General features: G+C 36.6%; 1 protein-coding gene across 8 annotated transcripts in view; it reads left to right on the top strand.

Annotated features, from left to right (window-relative positions):
• GPHN (gephyrin) overlaps nt 1–12,212 on the top strand; it is a 254,183-nt gene that overhangs the window by 222,394 nt on the left and 19,577 nt on the right. For all 8 annotated transcript variants that reach the window (XM_088536554.1, XM_088536553.1, XM_088536550.1 and 5 more), the window contains 4 exons: nt 2,438–2,557; nt 5,089–5,147; nt 5,376–5,529; nt 6,410–6,531. In XM_088536554.1, coding sequence (XP_088392680.1) covers nt 2,438–2,557; nt 5,089–5,147; nt 5,376–5,529; nt 6,410–6,531 — 455 coding nt within the window. The remainder of the gene's footprint in view (nt 1–2,437; nt 2,558–5,088; nt 5,148–5,375; nt 5,530–6,409; nt 6,532–12,212) is intronic.

Genomic DNA, 12,212 nt, shown 5'->3' with positions numbered 1-12,212 from the left:
GTTTATGTGAATTCAGATAAATGAATTTAATATCCAAAATATGTAAAATTATTTCCAATACTTTAAAATTTTAAATTAATCAATTCAGCATTATTTTAACATACCTTGGATTCTCTAGTCTTTTGGGCTATATTTTCAAACATTAGTCCAGAATCCAGATGATGGTCCACAGGTCTGAGGGTCCTGATCAGTTAGCAGCTTTTTAGAAATGATGGAAGTGCAAATGGGAGATCTCTTTTCTCCTAGAGAACTCTAGAGCTCTCAAATGTATCTACATGGACAGAGTACTGGGAATGGGAAACCTCTCTGACAAGGAACAGAAACTGGGGGGACAGAGTGAGAAGAATTAGCTTTATGCTTCTGGAAATATGAGTGGCAAGTATGAAAAATTAGTCTGTCAACCTCTGCATAAGTGATCACAGGTTCTTTCTTAGGCCAACGCATCTTTGTGTTCCATCTCCTGCCCAAGAAATGATTTATAGCTCTAGAGGTCTCCTCAGTCTCATTTCTCCCTTCAGTCACTCTCAGCAGCAACATACTGCTTTTCACATTACAGACCAATTAACTGAATGATTCGCAGCAGGGAGCTGAAGATAGGTTTAGATTTGATTCATCCTATAGCAAAAAAGGATCTTATGTAACTACCACTGAGAGAGGAACAAAATGGGACTGAGAATTACAAGAAGACCATATAACCAAGTTGGAAATTTCTGTATCAATTTTTAAAATACATATTATTTTCTGATTTCTATTTCCAGATCATTGTGTTTGTGTTCACAGCCACTTTTACTGTGCATTGAAGAAAACTTTCAGACACTGCTTGGAGAGGTTGGGGCATATCTAAGAGCACTAGTCAAGGGCCATCAACACTGCCTGTCAAAAACTGACTTGTCTGGAGCAATGATTTTCTTCATATGAACTTGCATTAGCTGAGGCTTGGAATTTCCTAAAAGATTTTTTAGAGAGGCTTGTGATTAATCAGCTGTAGTATAGGGTGAATACAGTCACCCCTCTGATACCTTGAGCCATTTTACAGAAAGGAGCTTGCATGTGTCACTGCAAACCATAATCCTGTAGCCTGGTTCATAGGTGAAAGGAAGGATTCCTGAGATGTGGGATATGCTGTCTGGAATATTTCTGCTCTTTATTGATTAACTAGTATAAAATAGATTATCAGTGGTGAAGGCAAAGGATAGAACCCCAAACTGCCATAATACAGGTACGTGGGAGATCTTAAAGCCCTTTAAAAAAACTTATGTTAAATAATTGTACATTGATATGCTTTCTGAGAAGCAATTTTTTATTGATCTTGCTAGTCTCTAGCCTAGAAGATAGCAGTCATGCAGATTTATATACAGATCTGATAGAAATCATTTGTTCAGAAAGATGATCTGATCAGTTTATCACAGGACAAAAAGGAAAATATATAAACAACACAACTAAGTCTAAAAACAAAAGATACTATACCATAATTTTGTTTAAATGCTTTACATCATTACCCCTTAAAAAAAAAAACGACATTTAGTACTAAATTCTAAAAGCACAGACATTTACAGCATATGTTATCACCATAGGCACTGACTTCTGTCAGAGTCCTAGACATCTTATATTCTTTGTACAATAGAGAGACCTTTTTGGCTCCTGAGACCAAAAAAACCTGCATTCTAAATGGAGAAAATTTTAATGCCGTACGTCTATTCTTTAAACTTGCTGCTAGGGGACATCGTGTTGTTTGTCATGTTCTGCTATTTTTCTGTGCTTTGTACTGTGTCTGCTGAAACTCTGGCATGTATGGTGACGTTACATGTAGGGCATTGCATATTTTAGGCTTTGTTAAACAGATCCTCGCAAAGATAGCTGTGATGTACTTTGGTTTATGCTGTTGAGCTGTTGCATAAAACATGGAAATCTGCTTAAAAATGAAGCAAATAGTTATGTTACCTTACGTACAATCTTCTCTCTTTTTTTAGTATGCAATGTAGTGCTAGTGAAATAGAACAGAAACCCAGCCAGACCAAAACAAAGTTCATCCCTGGGGAACAGTATATGCTACGTGAAAAGTATTTATGTACAGAGATGCAGCACAAAATTTTTGCTCATGTAAGCATCTCCAGAGTCCCCAGCTCAGTTTCCTGACAGTTCTTTTTCTGAGCCAAGCAGAGTGTCAGTGTATTCCTCCTTCTGAAAGCTGTTCTTGTGATATGAATCTACTTAACGGGGAAAATATTAAGCCATGTGACCTAACAAGCAATTGCCCAAGCCTAATCATACCTAATTACAGCCTAATTGCAACTACAAATATCACTGGTAGTACATCAAGAGTCATGGCACACAGAAGAATTTAATCTTTCAAATTATCTCTGCAATGTTCAAATGACTGGAGATTTTTTTTTTTTAAAGTAAATTCATTTTTGTTTGTTTTTTTATTATTTTTCAGCCAACTCAGACTGTGATGCCTGGTCAGGTAATGCGAGTTACAACAGGTGCTCCAATTCCATGTGGTGCTGATGCAGTGGTGCAAGTGGAGGATACAGAACTTATCAGGGAATCAGATGATGTAAGTGACTCATGAAGACTCGAAGTGCTTTTGTGTGCAACAGCATGTGGCTCATGGTACAACCCCATCAGTATGGAAAATATTTTCCTACAGAAATGGTGATCTCAGAAGTTTAAGGGTGTTCACATCTACCCCTAGTTTCAATACTACCCACTGCTCAGCCTGACGTGACTGTACCACAGAACTTCCTGTCCTGACCTTGATTTTCTCATCTCAGTTGTTGAATACCCGCAGGAAACTCTTTGGGGGCACAATGGTGTGGAAAGGGAATGTTTCGTGGGGGTGCATGGTAAGAATCCAATTTGAGAGTATAGCATATTCACATTTTACAATACGCAGTAGTGACAATCAGACATTTTGTTTGCCTCTTTTCTGCTGAGTTCACATTTAATAGCAGAGCAATTTCTTCATTATGCTTATTGCAGATGGTCCTAAAACTCAGCAAGCTGAGGATCTTCAAAGTTCTCCTAAACTCAGGTTCAAGTAAAAAGGAAACAGATTTTCTTAAATGACTCAGAATGATAGTTAGAAATATTATAGTGGAATACAATAGAATAGAAATATATATTTACATTATAATATAAAATATATATTTTGATACTACTTTTAATTATTTTTGTGTGACCTATGGTCAGACTGACTCCATTGCTCCTAAACGTGATTTTTCCATTTTCAGGTTTTGTTTCAGATTGTCCACTTCATCTTTGGAGAAGTAATATTGGAAAGATCCTTTATGCTTGTAACTCAAAGCAAGGGGATTTCCTAACAACTTATTGCCATAGCAGTTGGGTGGCTGAATGGTGACACACTGTTGTTACAAAGTCTTCCTCTGCACTGCATGTGGAGGATTTGTGAGAATGTATCTTGCATAAGTATCTTGTCAAAAATATATATTTTTAGAATCAGGGCTTTTATTGCATAACAATTGTTTTATTGCGTAACAAGGGAAGTGGGTACCCTCAAAATTCTTTTAAGTCATAACTTTGACCTGTGTGATCCTTAAAACAGAAAAAAATTACTTAATTTAAAACCTCTGAAAACTAGGAAATGGATAAGCTGCATATTCCTCCAAAATATAGCCTTAACTCTGTTTAATTTGAGCATTTTTTCTAGCATACCTGTAAATCATATTAGCAGTCTACCTTGCAGTTGCTGAGGAATACTACAGAAAAATATATGTAGTACATGTAGTACTGACTGTGTGTGTACATTGTCTTAGTGAAATAAAATGTGTTTTTTGTGGGTTTTTTTTGTTTGTTTTTTGATGAAGCACAGGAGCTGCTTATAGACAGCTGTATCCCAAAGAGGCCATTCTAGGCTTTCTAAGCATCGTCCTGTTCAGGCATACATCATAATCTGTTATTCCCTATCGCTTCTCTGAGTGACTCTCTTCCTGTTTTCCACTTTTGGTGTGCATGTTTTCCTCTGCATCTGAGAACAGGTTATTTTGCTATGTGCTTTAAACTCTGAATTTCTTAGCCTCCATCTGCCTTCCACAGCATCCTGCCAAAGTATAGTTAGTTCAGTCTAGTTAGCATGTTATTTTCTTATTCTTTTTAATGCCTGATTGACCACATATTTCAGGAATGTTTTTGTGTTTAGAACTTCTCCAAGATTGGGATTTAGCTGAGATGAACACTCTGACATGTGAAATATGCTCTTCTGAAGGCACAAAGAGTGCCTTTTAAAAGGAGCTCCTTGACCTCTAGTTGTGGTAGCAGTACTTGAATATCATAGCAGGGCTTCCTCGGATGACCCCAGAACTCACAGGTCTGCCAGGTCTGAAAGGACTGGTCAGCAGACAGGATGATTGTCATCAGCTTGATAATGTGATCAATCAGAACAAAAGATAGATACTACATCAAGATCGAGCTTCAATAAGTCAATGCAAATGCTGACTGACAACCATCAGAGTAAACCACTCCACCATAGTTCAAAATATATCAGTACAAAGCAAGAATGCTTCCCAATATACAACAAATGGAAGATGTTATCAGAATAATGCTGTATCTCCCTGTAAACCCTCCTTCTAACCACCACGATTTATTTGTCATTCCAAAAGCATTCGGGGATATCCACCAATTCCATAAATAACAATCTCTGTATATTTTCTGTTGTCCACAGTCACACATATTCTGTCAGAGTAATGCTCTTTTCAAACTGCCATCTCTGAAATTGTTCAAGTAGATCAGATTGGCTGAGGTTAGGAGAAAGAATCCGTTTGGTATACCAGGTCAACATACAAACGCAGAAAAGATACATAAACACAGGAGTCTCATAAAAGGAAGGTAAAACTATTAATTCAGTGCTGGTCCTTCACTTACAACCTCCTCAAAGAAATCATTCTTACAACTTTCTTCAGGCTTAGCACACATGTATTACAGTCCTGATGCACAAATGGGGAGCACAGTGCTGAGGGCCGAACCACAACGTTGCAGTACTGTGAGCTGTGTAGACTTCGGAGAAATGAACTCTGATAAATCTTGTTTGAATAACCCAGCTGACCTTACCTGCTCTTCTTGTTTCTACAGGGCACTGAAGAACTAGAGGTTCGAATCCTGGTGCAGGCCCGACCAGGCCAAGATATCAGGTCTGTAAACAGCCTACTTTATAAACAATTAAATATATCTGTAAGGAATAGAAAAGTTACTGATTTTTTTATAGTCATTGTTTGACCAAAAATAGTACTGACGTTTTGACAGTCTGACTAACGAACCTCCTCAGATATTCCTCACCTTGAGTCAGATCAATCAAGGAAAGGTACTTTCAATCTCATTCTGGTTTTCTTTCCTTTTTTTTTCTGTACTATGATTTTTAGACCTATAGGACATGACATTAAGAGAGGTGAATGTGTGCTGGCTAAAGGAACCCACATGGGTCCATCGGAGATTGGCCTCTTAGCAACTGTTGGCGTAACAGAAGTAGAAGTTAACAAGTTTCCAGTGGTCGCAGTCATGTCAACAGGGAACGAGGTAAGAAAAATACTCGTAGAATCAAGGTGTGAATTACTGTTTCTTCTGTAGGATGGGAAAAGTGTTTTGAACAGTGACTTCAACCTTGTTTCCAGGTAGATTGGCCAATTGCAGATGAACTTATGATGACGTGAGCTTTTTTTGATGGTGATCAGCCCATAATCAAGTTACTGTGTTTACTCTTTCACAGGGTTGTTGATCCTTGCTCTCTCATGTCTCACAGATTTTATTTGCCAAAATTTTGATAATGTACCCAAACTTGTGCCAGCTGTTTTCTCCCTGCCAGCATAAGGCAGAACCTGTTGGGGGGTCATTACTGAAATGAACTCAACCTGCCAGTCACTGCTGATAGAGTAATTCCTCTTGAACAGCAGTCCTCTGTAGCTATTCTGCAATTCGGAATTATCTGCAGTTACACTGGCAAATGCTGTGCTGTAGTACTATGTGCCTTCCTGGAATCTTATATGCAGCTTGTCATCAGTGCCAAAAGAACTTCTCTTGAGATATCACACCTGATCATGCCTTTGTGAAGAGATACATCTTAAAATTTGATACTAAAAACCCTAATTGTCAAGTCTAAGATAATCTAATAAAATCTTTTACAGAGAAAACTATCTTGATGTTAGGCAGAGGTTTTTGATAGCACACGTTGAAATCCAGACAATCACCTATTGCTGCAACCGTATACCACCATCTTATTCCTTTTTGTAAACACATGCCTTACTAACATGTCTTAATTAGTTTAAATTCACAGAATCACTTTATATGTGAGAGATGTCAGTCTAAGAATGTCATATTCATTCTGAAGAATAACATTTTCACTTGTGTAAAGACACAGTACTCTGAGGAGACTTGACTGATAATATACGTGGTTTTACAGCTACTGAATCCTGAAGATGACCTCTTACCAGGAAAGATTCGAGACAGTAACCGTTCAACTCTTCTAGCTACAATCCAAGAACACGGCTATCCAACAATCAACTTGGGAATTGTGGGAGATAAGTAAGTACCACATGTTAGTAAAGATGTCACTTTATGTTCATACAGGGCACTTAATGGCATCTGTGGAACAAAATACCAGAGAAACTGTCATTTGTTTTAAGTGACACAGTGTTGTGACAGAGCATATTTTGGAGAAAGAAAATGCGTTTTTAGAGAATTAAATGCCTTTTTAGAGAATTAAATAAGTCTATTCTAATATTAAGAGGAATCATTTGATAAGATTGTTTTTATTGACTGTTGTTTGTCTAGTTTTGTCTTCTGTTTATTGAAACAACTGCTAATTGCATTATACTGCTTTAGCATTACCACAAACACAGTATCTAATTCCTGTAAGGACCCTCTTCTGTGGAGACGTTTCTAAAAGAACAGTGCTTTTTTTTTTTTTTTCTCTGATCCAATGAAGAGGGAAGGAAAGTTTCTTTTGGAGTTTATTCTGGATATTAAAATTAATTTAAAGTATAAAATTTTGTCAGATTTTGGGAAAGGCCCCATTGTTGGTTGTTGCTGACCATTTCCAGAAATATGCTGAAGTATTTTAAAAAATCACTTTTTTCTCTTCTTTTACTGATCTCTATTTTGATTACTGCAAAGCAGTACCCTGTAATCAGTCTTTCTGTTCATCTGACAGTGATTGCTCCTTGTTTCCCACTGGTAGTAAAGCCACATCTCCTGTTGAGATTCTCTTGGATAAATGATTGAGGTGTTTAGTCTTTTATCCTTTGCAAGACTGTGCAATTCCAGTCATCAGGGGTTTGAGTTTCTCAGCATTAGATTTCTCCTCAAATTACTGAGCCTCAGAGTCTTTGAACTGTCTTTCTTGTTTCTCATTGGGGTACCAGACCATCTGATAGGCTTTGAGGAGTTCACCTTCACCTGTCCGAGAAGAAGGAATTCATTGTGGCTAGGTAAAAGTAAGGCCGGGCAAGAAAGAAGAAAAAAGGAAAAGACTCTCTTTTAGCACCCATATTTCATGTTGGTTGATAGCCTTAAGTAAACAAGAAAGTGTCAGCACCAAAGTGTCTGTTTGCATATATCAAAGCCTCAGATTTTTGAAGAATTTAGATATTGTTAGATTATAAATAAAGAAGTCTCACAAGAATTACTTGTCAGAAGCAGACTTGGAACTCTTTATCAGTGTTGGTGTCAAAATATTTTCTAAACATTTTAACTCCATCACTCTCGTGTCTAAGACTGCTCTCAAACATTTTTCTACATGGAAAAGATACACAGAATCTCACAGGTGATCCTGCCATAAAAAAAGGCACCACATCTGCATGATGAGATTATAGGAGTCAAAGTTTTATCCCATGTCCTTCTCAGTAGCCTTGAGTTAAAGTGCTTGGGGTAATGCTTGGGATAAAGGAATGGAGACGCACAGGAAGCCCCAAGGACTCTTCTGTTCAGCAAGAGGATAATCATCTCTGTAACAGGTACAGGTACATGTGAATGCAGACACACACATTTCTCAATATTAAGAAGGACCTCATTTTTTTTTATTTTAGAAAGTGACTCTCATGTGGTGTGTTTTAGGCTAGCATGGAGTGGTCTTGACCAGTAGTTACAGTACAGTATACACCAATACTTATGATCACTAACTAGGGTCTCTAGGAATCATGACAGAATTCCCATGCAGAAGGACATGGTTAGTGCTAGGAACAGCTCATCAGCTCATTTCAAAATCATTCTTTTCTAATGCAGGATCCAATGCAGAAACATCGCTAGCTTGGCAGAAAGGATATGAATTGGCCAGTGGTTTTACAGGATTTGATACAAATTGAATTATGGCTGCAGGAGATACAACTGTATTCAAAGCATTCATATATGAAATGTGGCACAGCAACCACAGTGTGTCTTAACGGAAGGGAACCTTTGTGGATGCTCTCATTCCATTCATGGGCACAGTGTATCTGTGCAGATAAGCTCTCAGAAATGGATAGGAAACAATTTTAATGGCATATAATTAGATCCAAATTAATTCTTTAACTTTTCTGGCACAAATATATCTTGCAGCATCTTTTTTTACTTGTTGGATGTTTACTGAAAAACAGACTGGAAGTACATGCATCAGTACATGCATGGACAAGTGTTTGCAGCTTTGATTTCAGTTATGAGAGATTGTCTTAGCAAACGTGATAGGAGATCTTCTTTAAACTTTTTCATGCTTGAGAAGTTATTTTTGCAGAGGTACTTACTTCAGCTTGTAAATTAGAATTAATCAATCTCCAATTCTAGAGTGATTTTTACACTTTGCAATAAGTTTTAAGAGAATAATTTTGTTCTGTCCCAGACACAGGGATTCTATCTCAACAGGTCTTCTGCCATTCTTCTCACATTCATGTACCCAACTTTGCTATTTACAACCAAAGAAATCTGCGTTTCTGTATTGATTATAAAGGAAATCTGAGTAGGCAAATTAATTTGATGAAAAGTATGATATTATTCCATTACGTAATAATTATTGAGCATATGTTACCCTTACGGATATTTCAGTACATACCCTTCTGACTAAAATGACTGTTTTCATGGAGTACCATGGCATTTGATCCCAGGTCTTACCAGAGACACCTTATGTAGAGCACAGATTTGAAGTTTTAGTTAACATGTTTATAGAAAAGGTAAGCAAACTCTCAGTATCTGTTAAATGGTTTACTTGGGTTAAACCATAGATTATGCATCTTTGTGTGTGCTTGTGTATATGTGCAGTTTTGTTTGTATATGTAATATGTGTGCAGACAGTGAAAAAAGGGAGTTTTTATATGCCTGCAATGCTCATGCATGTAGTAGAAATACTAGCAAAGGATACTTTTTAGAAGCTTCGAAAGCTTGTGATTGTTTATTTGAAGACCTCTCTGTGAAATATTTTTCTCCCCCCCATATTTTACATTTTGGAGATTCTATTATTATCTCTTTTATTTATTTGTTTTGTTTTGTGTATACATTTTACTTTTAATAGATTGTTATCACATTTACTGAGAGTATCACTTCCTCTACAATCTAAAAACTGACTGGTGTTTGAGCAAGTTGTCAATAGGGAGCATAATATAGTGTAGCTACTTCTGTCGTGCATCAAGTTTTTTAAAAAGCATGGAAATTCTGTCAGTCACATATAAAGAGCTAAAGCTAAAGTGTGAAATTCTTTTAGAATCGTATTTGCAAAGACAAAGCCATAGGTAAGTATTCCTGTTTTTCATTTCAATATATGAATCATGCATATGTAAGAAAACAACTTGCCCAGGTGAAACAGATGCACAGTGGCAGCTGCTGCAAATTTAACAATTTCTGAGATTGTCATTGTTTATTTCCATTCTCATAAATTCTACATAGGATTCAATATTCAAAATTAAAAATAGCTACTCCGAAACATACAGAAAAATCCTATTATTTAAATCCCAGAAGTAAGCAATAGAAGAAAACAACAAACCTGGAAAATTCCATAAAGCTAAATTTATAGCTGGCTAAAAGCCGAAATTTTCTCTATTTGTTTTAGCAGATGAAAAACAAGCATACCTCTGAGGCAGAAAGGGTAGATATTTCTAAAGCATAACTCCAAACACAGGAAAACAATACAAAACCTGAAAAAGAAGAAGTCTTCTGCTTTAGTTCTTGCTGTTTTGTCTTGCGTCTTTGTCTGAATCACAGAATCATTTCTTGCTAAAAAAAAAATACATTTTTTTAATTGGTCAGTTGAAACTATGTCACTTTTTACTTGTATAGGAAGATCAAGTAAGAAATGCTTCTAGTTTAATTCCCTTTGCTTATGGAGTTGTTTGGTTCTTTGGAAGCCATTGCTTAAAATAAATAGTTACATCTCTGTTCTGAGTTGTAGACCTCTGTTAACTTAGTTATCAGGATATCTTTGTCTGTGGATTTCATTTGTGTGGTTCTTTATATCCATTGTTTACCAAAGCTGTGAAATTTAGCCCTGGCAAAACGTGCTATAAAAGTGGGCACCTGTTTTAGAAAACCATTTTTAGCTATTTTCCTCCTATTGGAGGCTCTTCTATTAAGCTTGCTAATGAGTTTTGATTGTATGATGAATTCAGTTCCCTTCTCTGTTTTCTACCTTTTGTTTACGTGAGTGCATTTACCCCTGCTGTAGTTTCTTTCCCCTATTGTTCTATTTTCCTTATCATTTTTCACAGACACAGATGTATGACATTAGCTGCTTACAGCTATATTTTTATTTATGAACCTGTAGTTTCACAACAGAGAGAGAAAGAAACTTCTCAATTTTGAGACACTTTAGAAAAATCACATTATCTGCTCAATTGCTTTAAATGTTGATCAGAGTAGCTATAAATTCAGCAGCATTCTAACTTACTTTTGCGTTGTGTTACAAATCAGCATATGAGAATGTTTTCACCTTAGAAGTAATTATTTTCTCACTTATGTGCCTCTCTTTTTTGATACAGTTTGACATAAAGCTCCCAATAGACAAGTAAGCCCATTAAAAATCATGCCTGCTGTTGTGACGACATTACTTTATGATATCTCTAAAATAAAGACTTTGTTAGGCTTCCTTCATATTTCGGAAGGAATACTAAGACCTGATTCATTCAGGGATTTAGCCTGCTTGAGTTTTATGTTTGCCATCCAAATAGAGGTTTAAATCTTCTGTAGTTGTGTGGGTTGTATATAATTACCAGTATTACAAATCCAGTGGAACATTTGGAATGGAAGGCGAATAATGGAGAAATCGTTCTAATTCTAAACTCTTATGCAGTGTCAGTTGACGTATATCATCACATGAGTTATAGACAGAATTTAGCCACAGAATCTTAGCATCAGTTTAATGCCCAACCTAGCTACAATCAAGTGTATTGTAAAAAATAGTTATAAATATCTTCTAGTAAATTACTGCAAGAAGAGGTCTGTTAGAGGAAAGGCAGGAATTCAAATGCTGCGGTATTAGTTTTTATAAAAAAGGCTTCAGTTCTAGATCTGCTTAGTGATGGTGTCATAAAGTTTGATCATAGCCTAATGAATCCAGGAACATGGGGTTTGAAGGTGGTTGAGACAGAGAGGTCCTGCCTTTCATCATGCCTTTCATCATCAAAGAATTTTCTCCTTTCTAAGTATAAATGTTAGCTATCTGTCACAACTATTTGATGATCTGTAGGGCAAACCTTACTTCAGATATATTGTCATATGTGACAAGGCATCTCAATTAATGCACGTACTGGGATCTGAAAGCCCAAAGAGAAATCTGAGTCAAACCAGAGTTGAGAAATAAAAGACATTCTAAAATTGGGCAGTACATGTCCCAGAAGGTCTTTGATCCCAGTAGGAAACTGCCCACGAGGGTAAAATTTCAAGCTGTGAAGCTGACCAGTGCAGCTGTTCGGCATTCTCATAACTGTCCTTAACAGCAAATCCTCTCAAATAGCATTTGTAAGTTGTATAAGTTATTTTTGGCATTACATTTGTCTTCGGTATTGGATCATGGTGTCGAGGTCTGAGATTCCCAGGACAAGAAAACATTAGTAAATTATATAAAATTAAGAGCACAATCACTAAGGGTGTTTTTTTAAGGTGGTTGAGAAACAGGCCATATACTTCAATAGTGTAAGAGCTCAAGCTGTTTAGTTCATCAAGATACGGTTAACAGGATGACTTTATTATATTCCACTCTGACTGAGCTACAGGCTGAATAGACTTTGATGTAAGTTTCCAAGAAGCAA

The sequence above is a fragment of the Tinamus guttatus genome, unplaced genomic scaffold (assembly GCF_059628265.1).
Source record: "Tinamus guttatus ecotype Peru unplaced genomic scaffold, ASM5962826v1 Tinamus_guttatus_pri_ptg000676l, whole genome shotgun sequence".
Classification (NCBI taxonomy): Eukaryota; Metazoa; Chordata; class Aves; order Tinamiformes; family Tinamidae; genus Tinamus; species Tinamus guttatus.
This window is presented reverse-complemented; position numbering and strand designations above follow the sequence as displayed.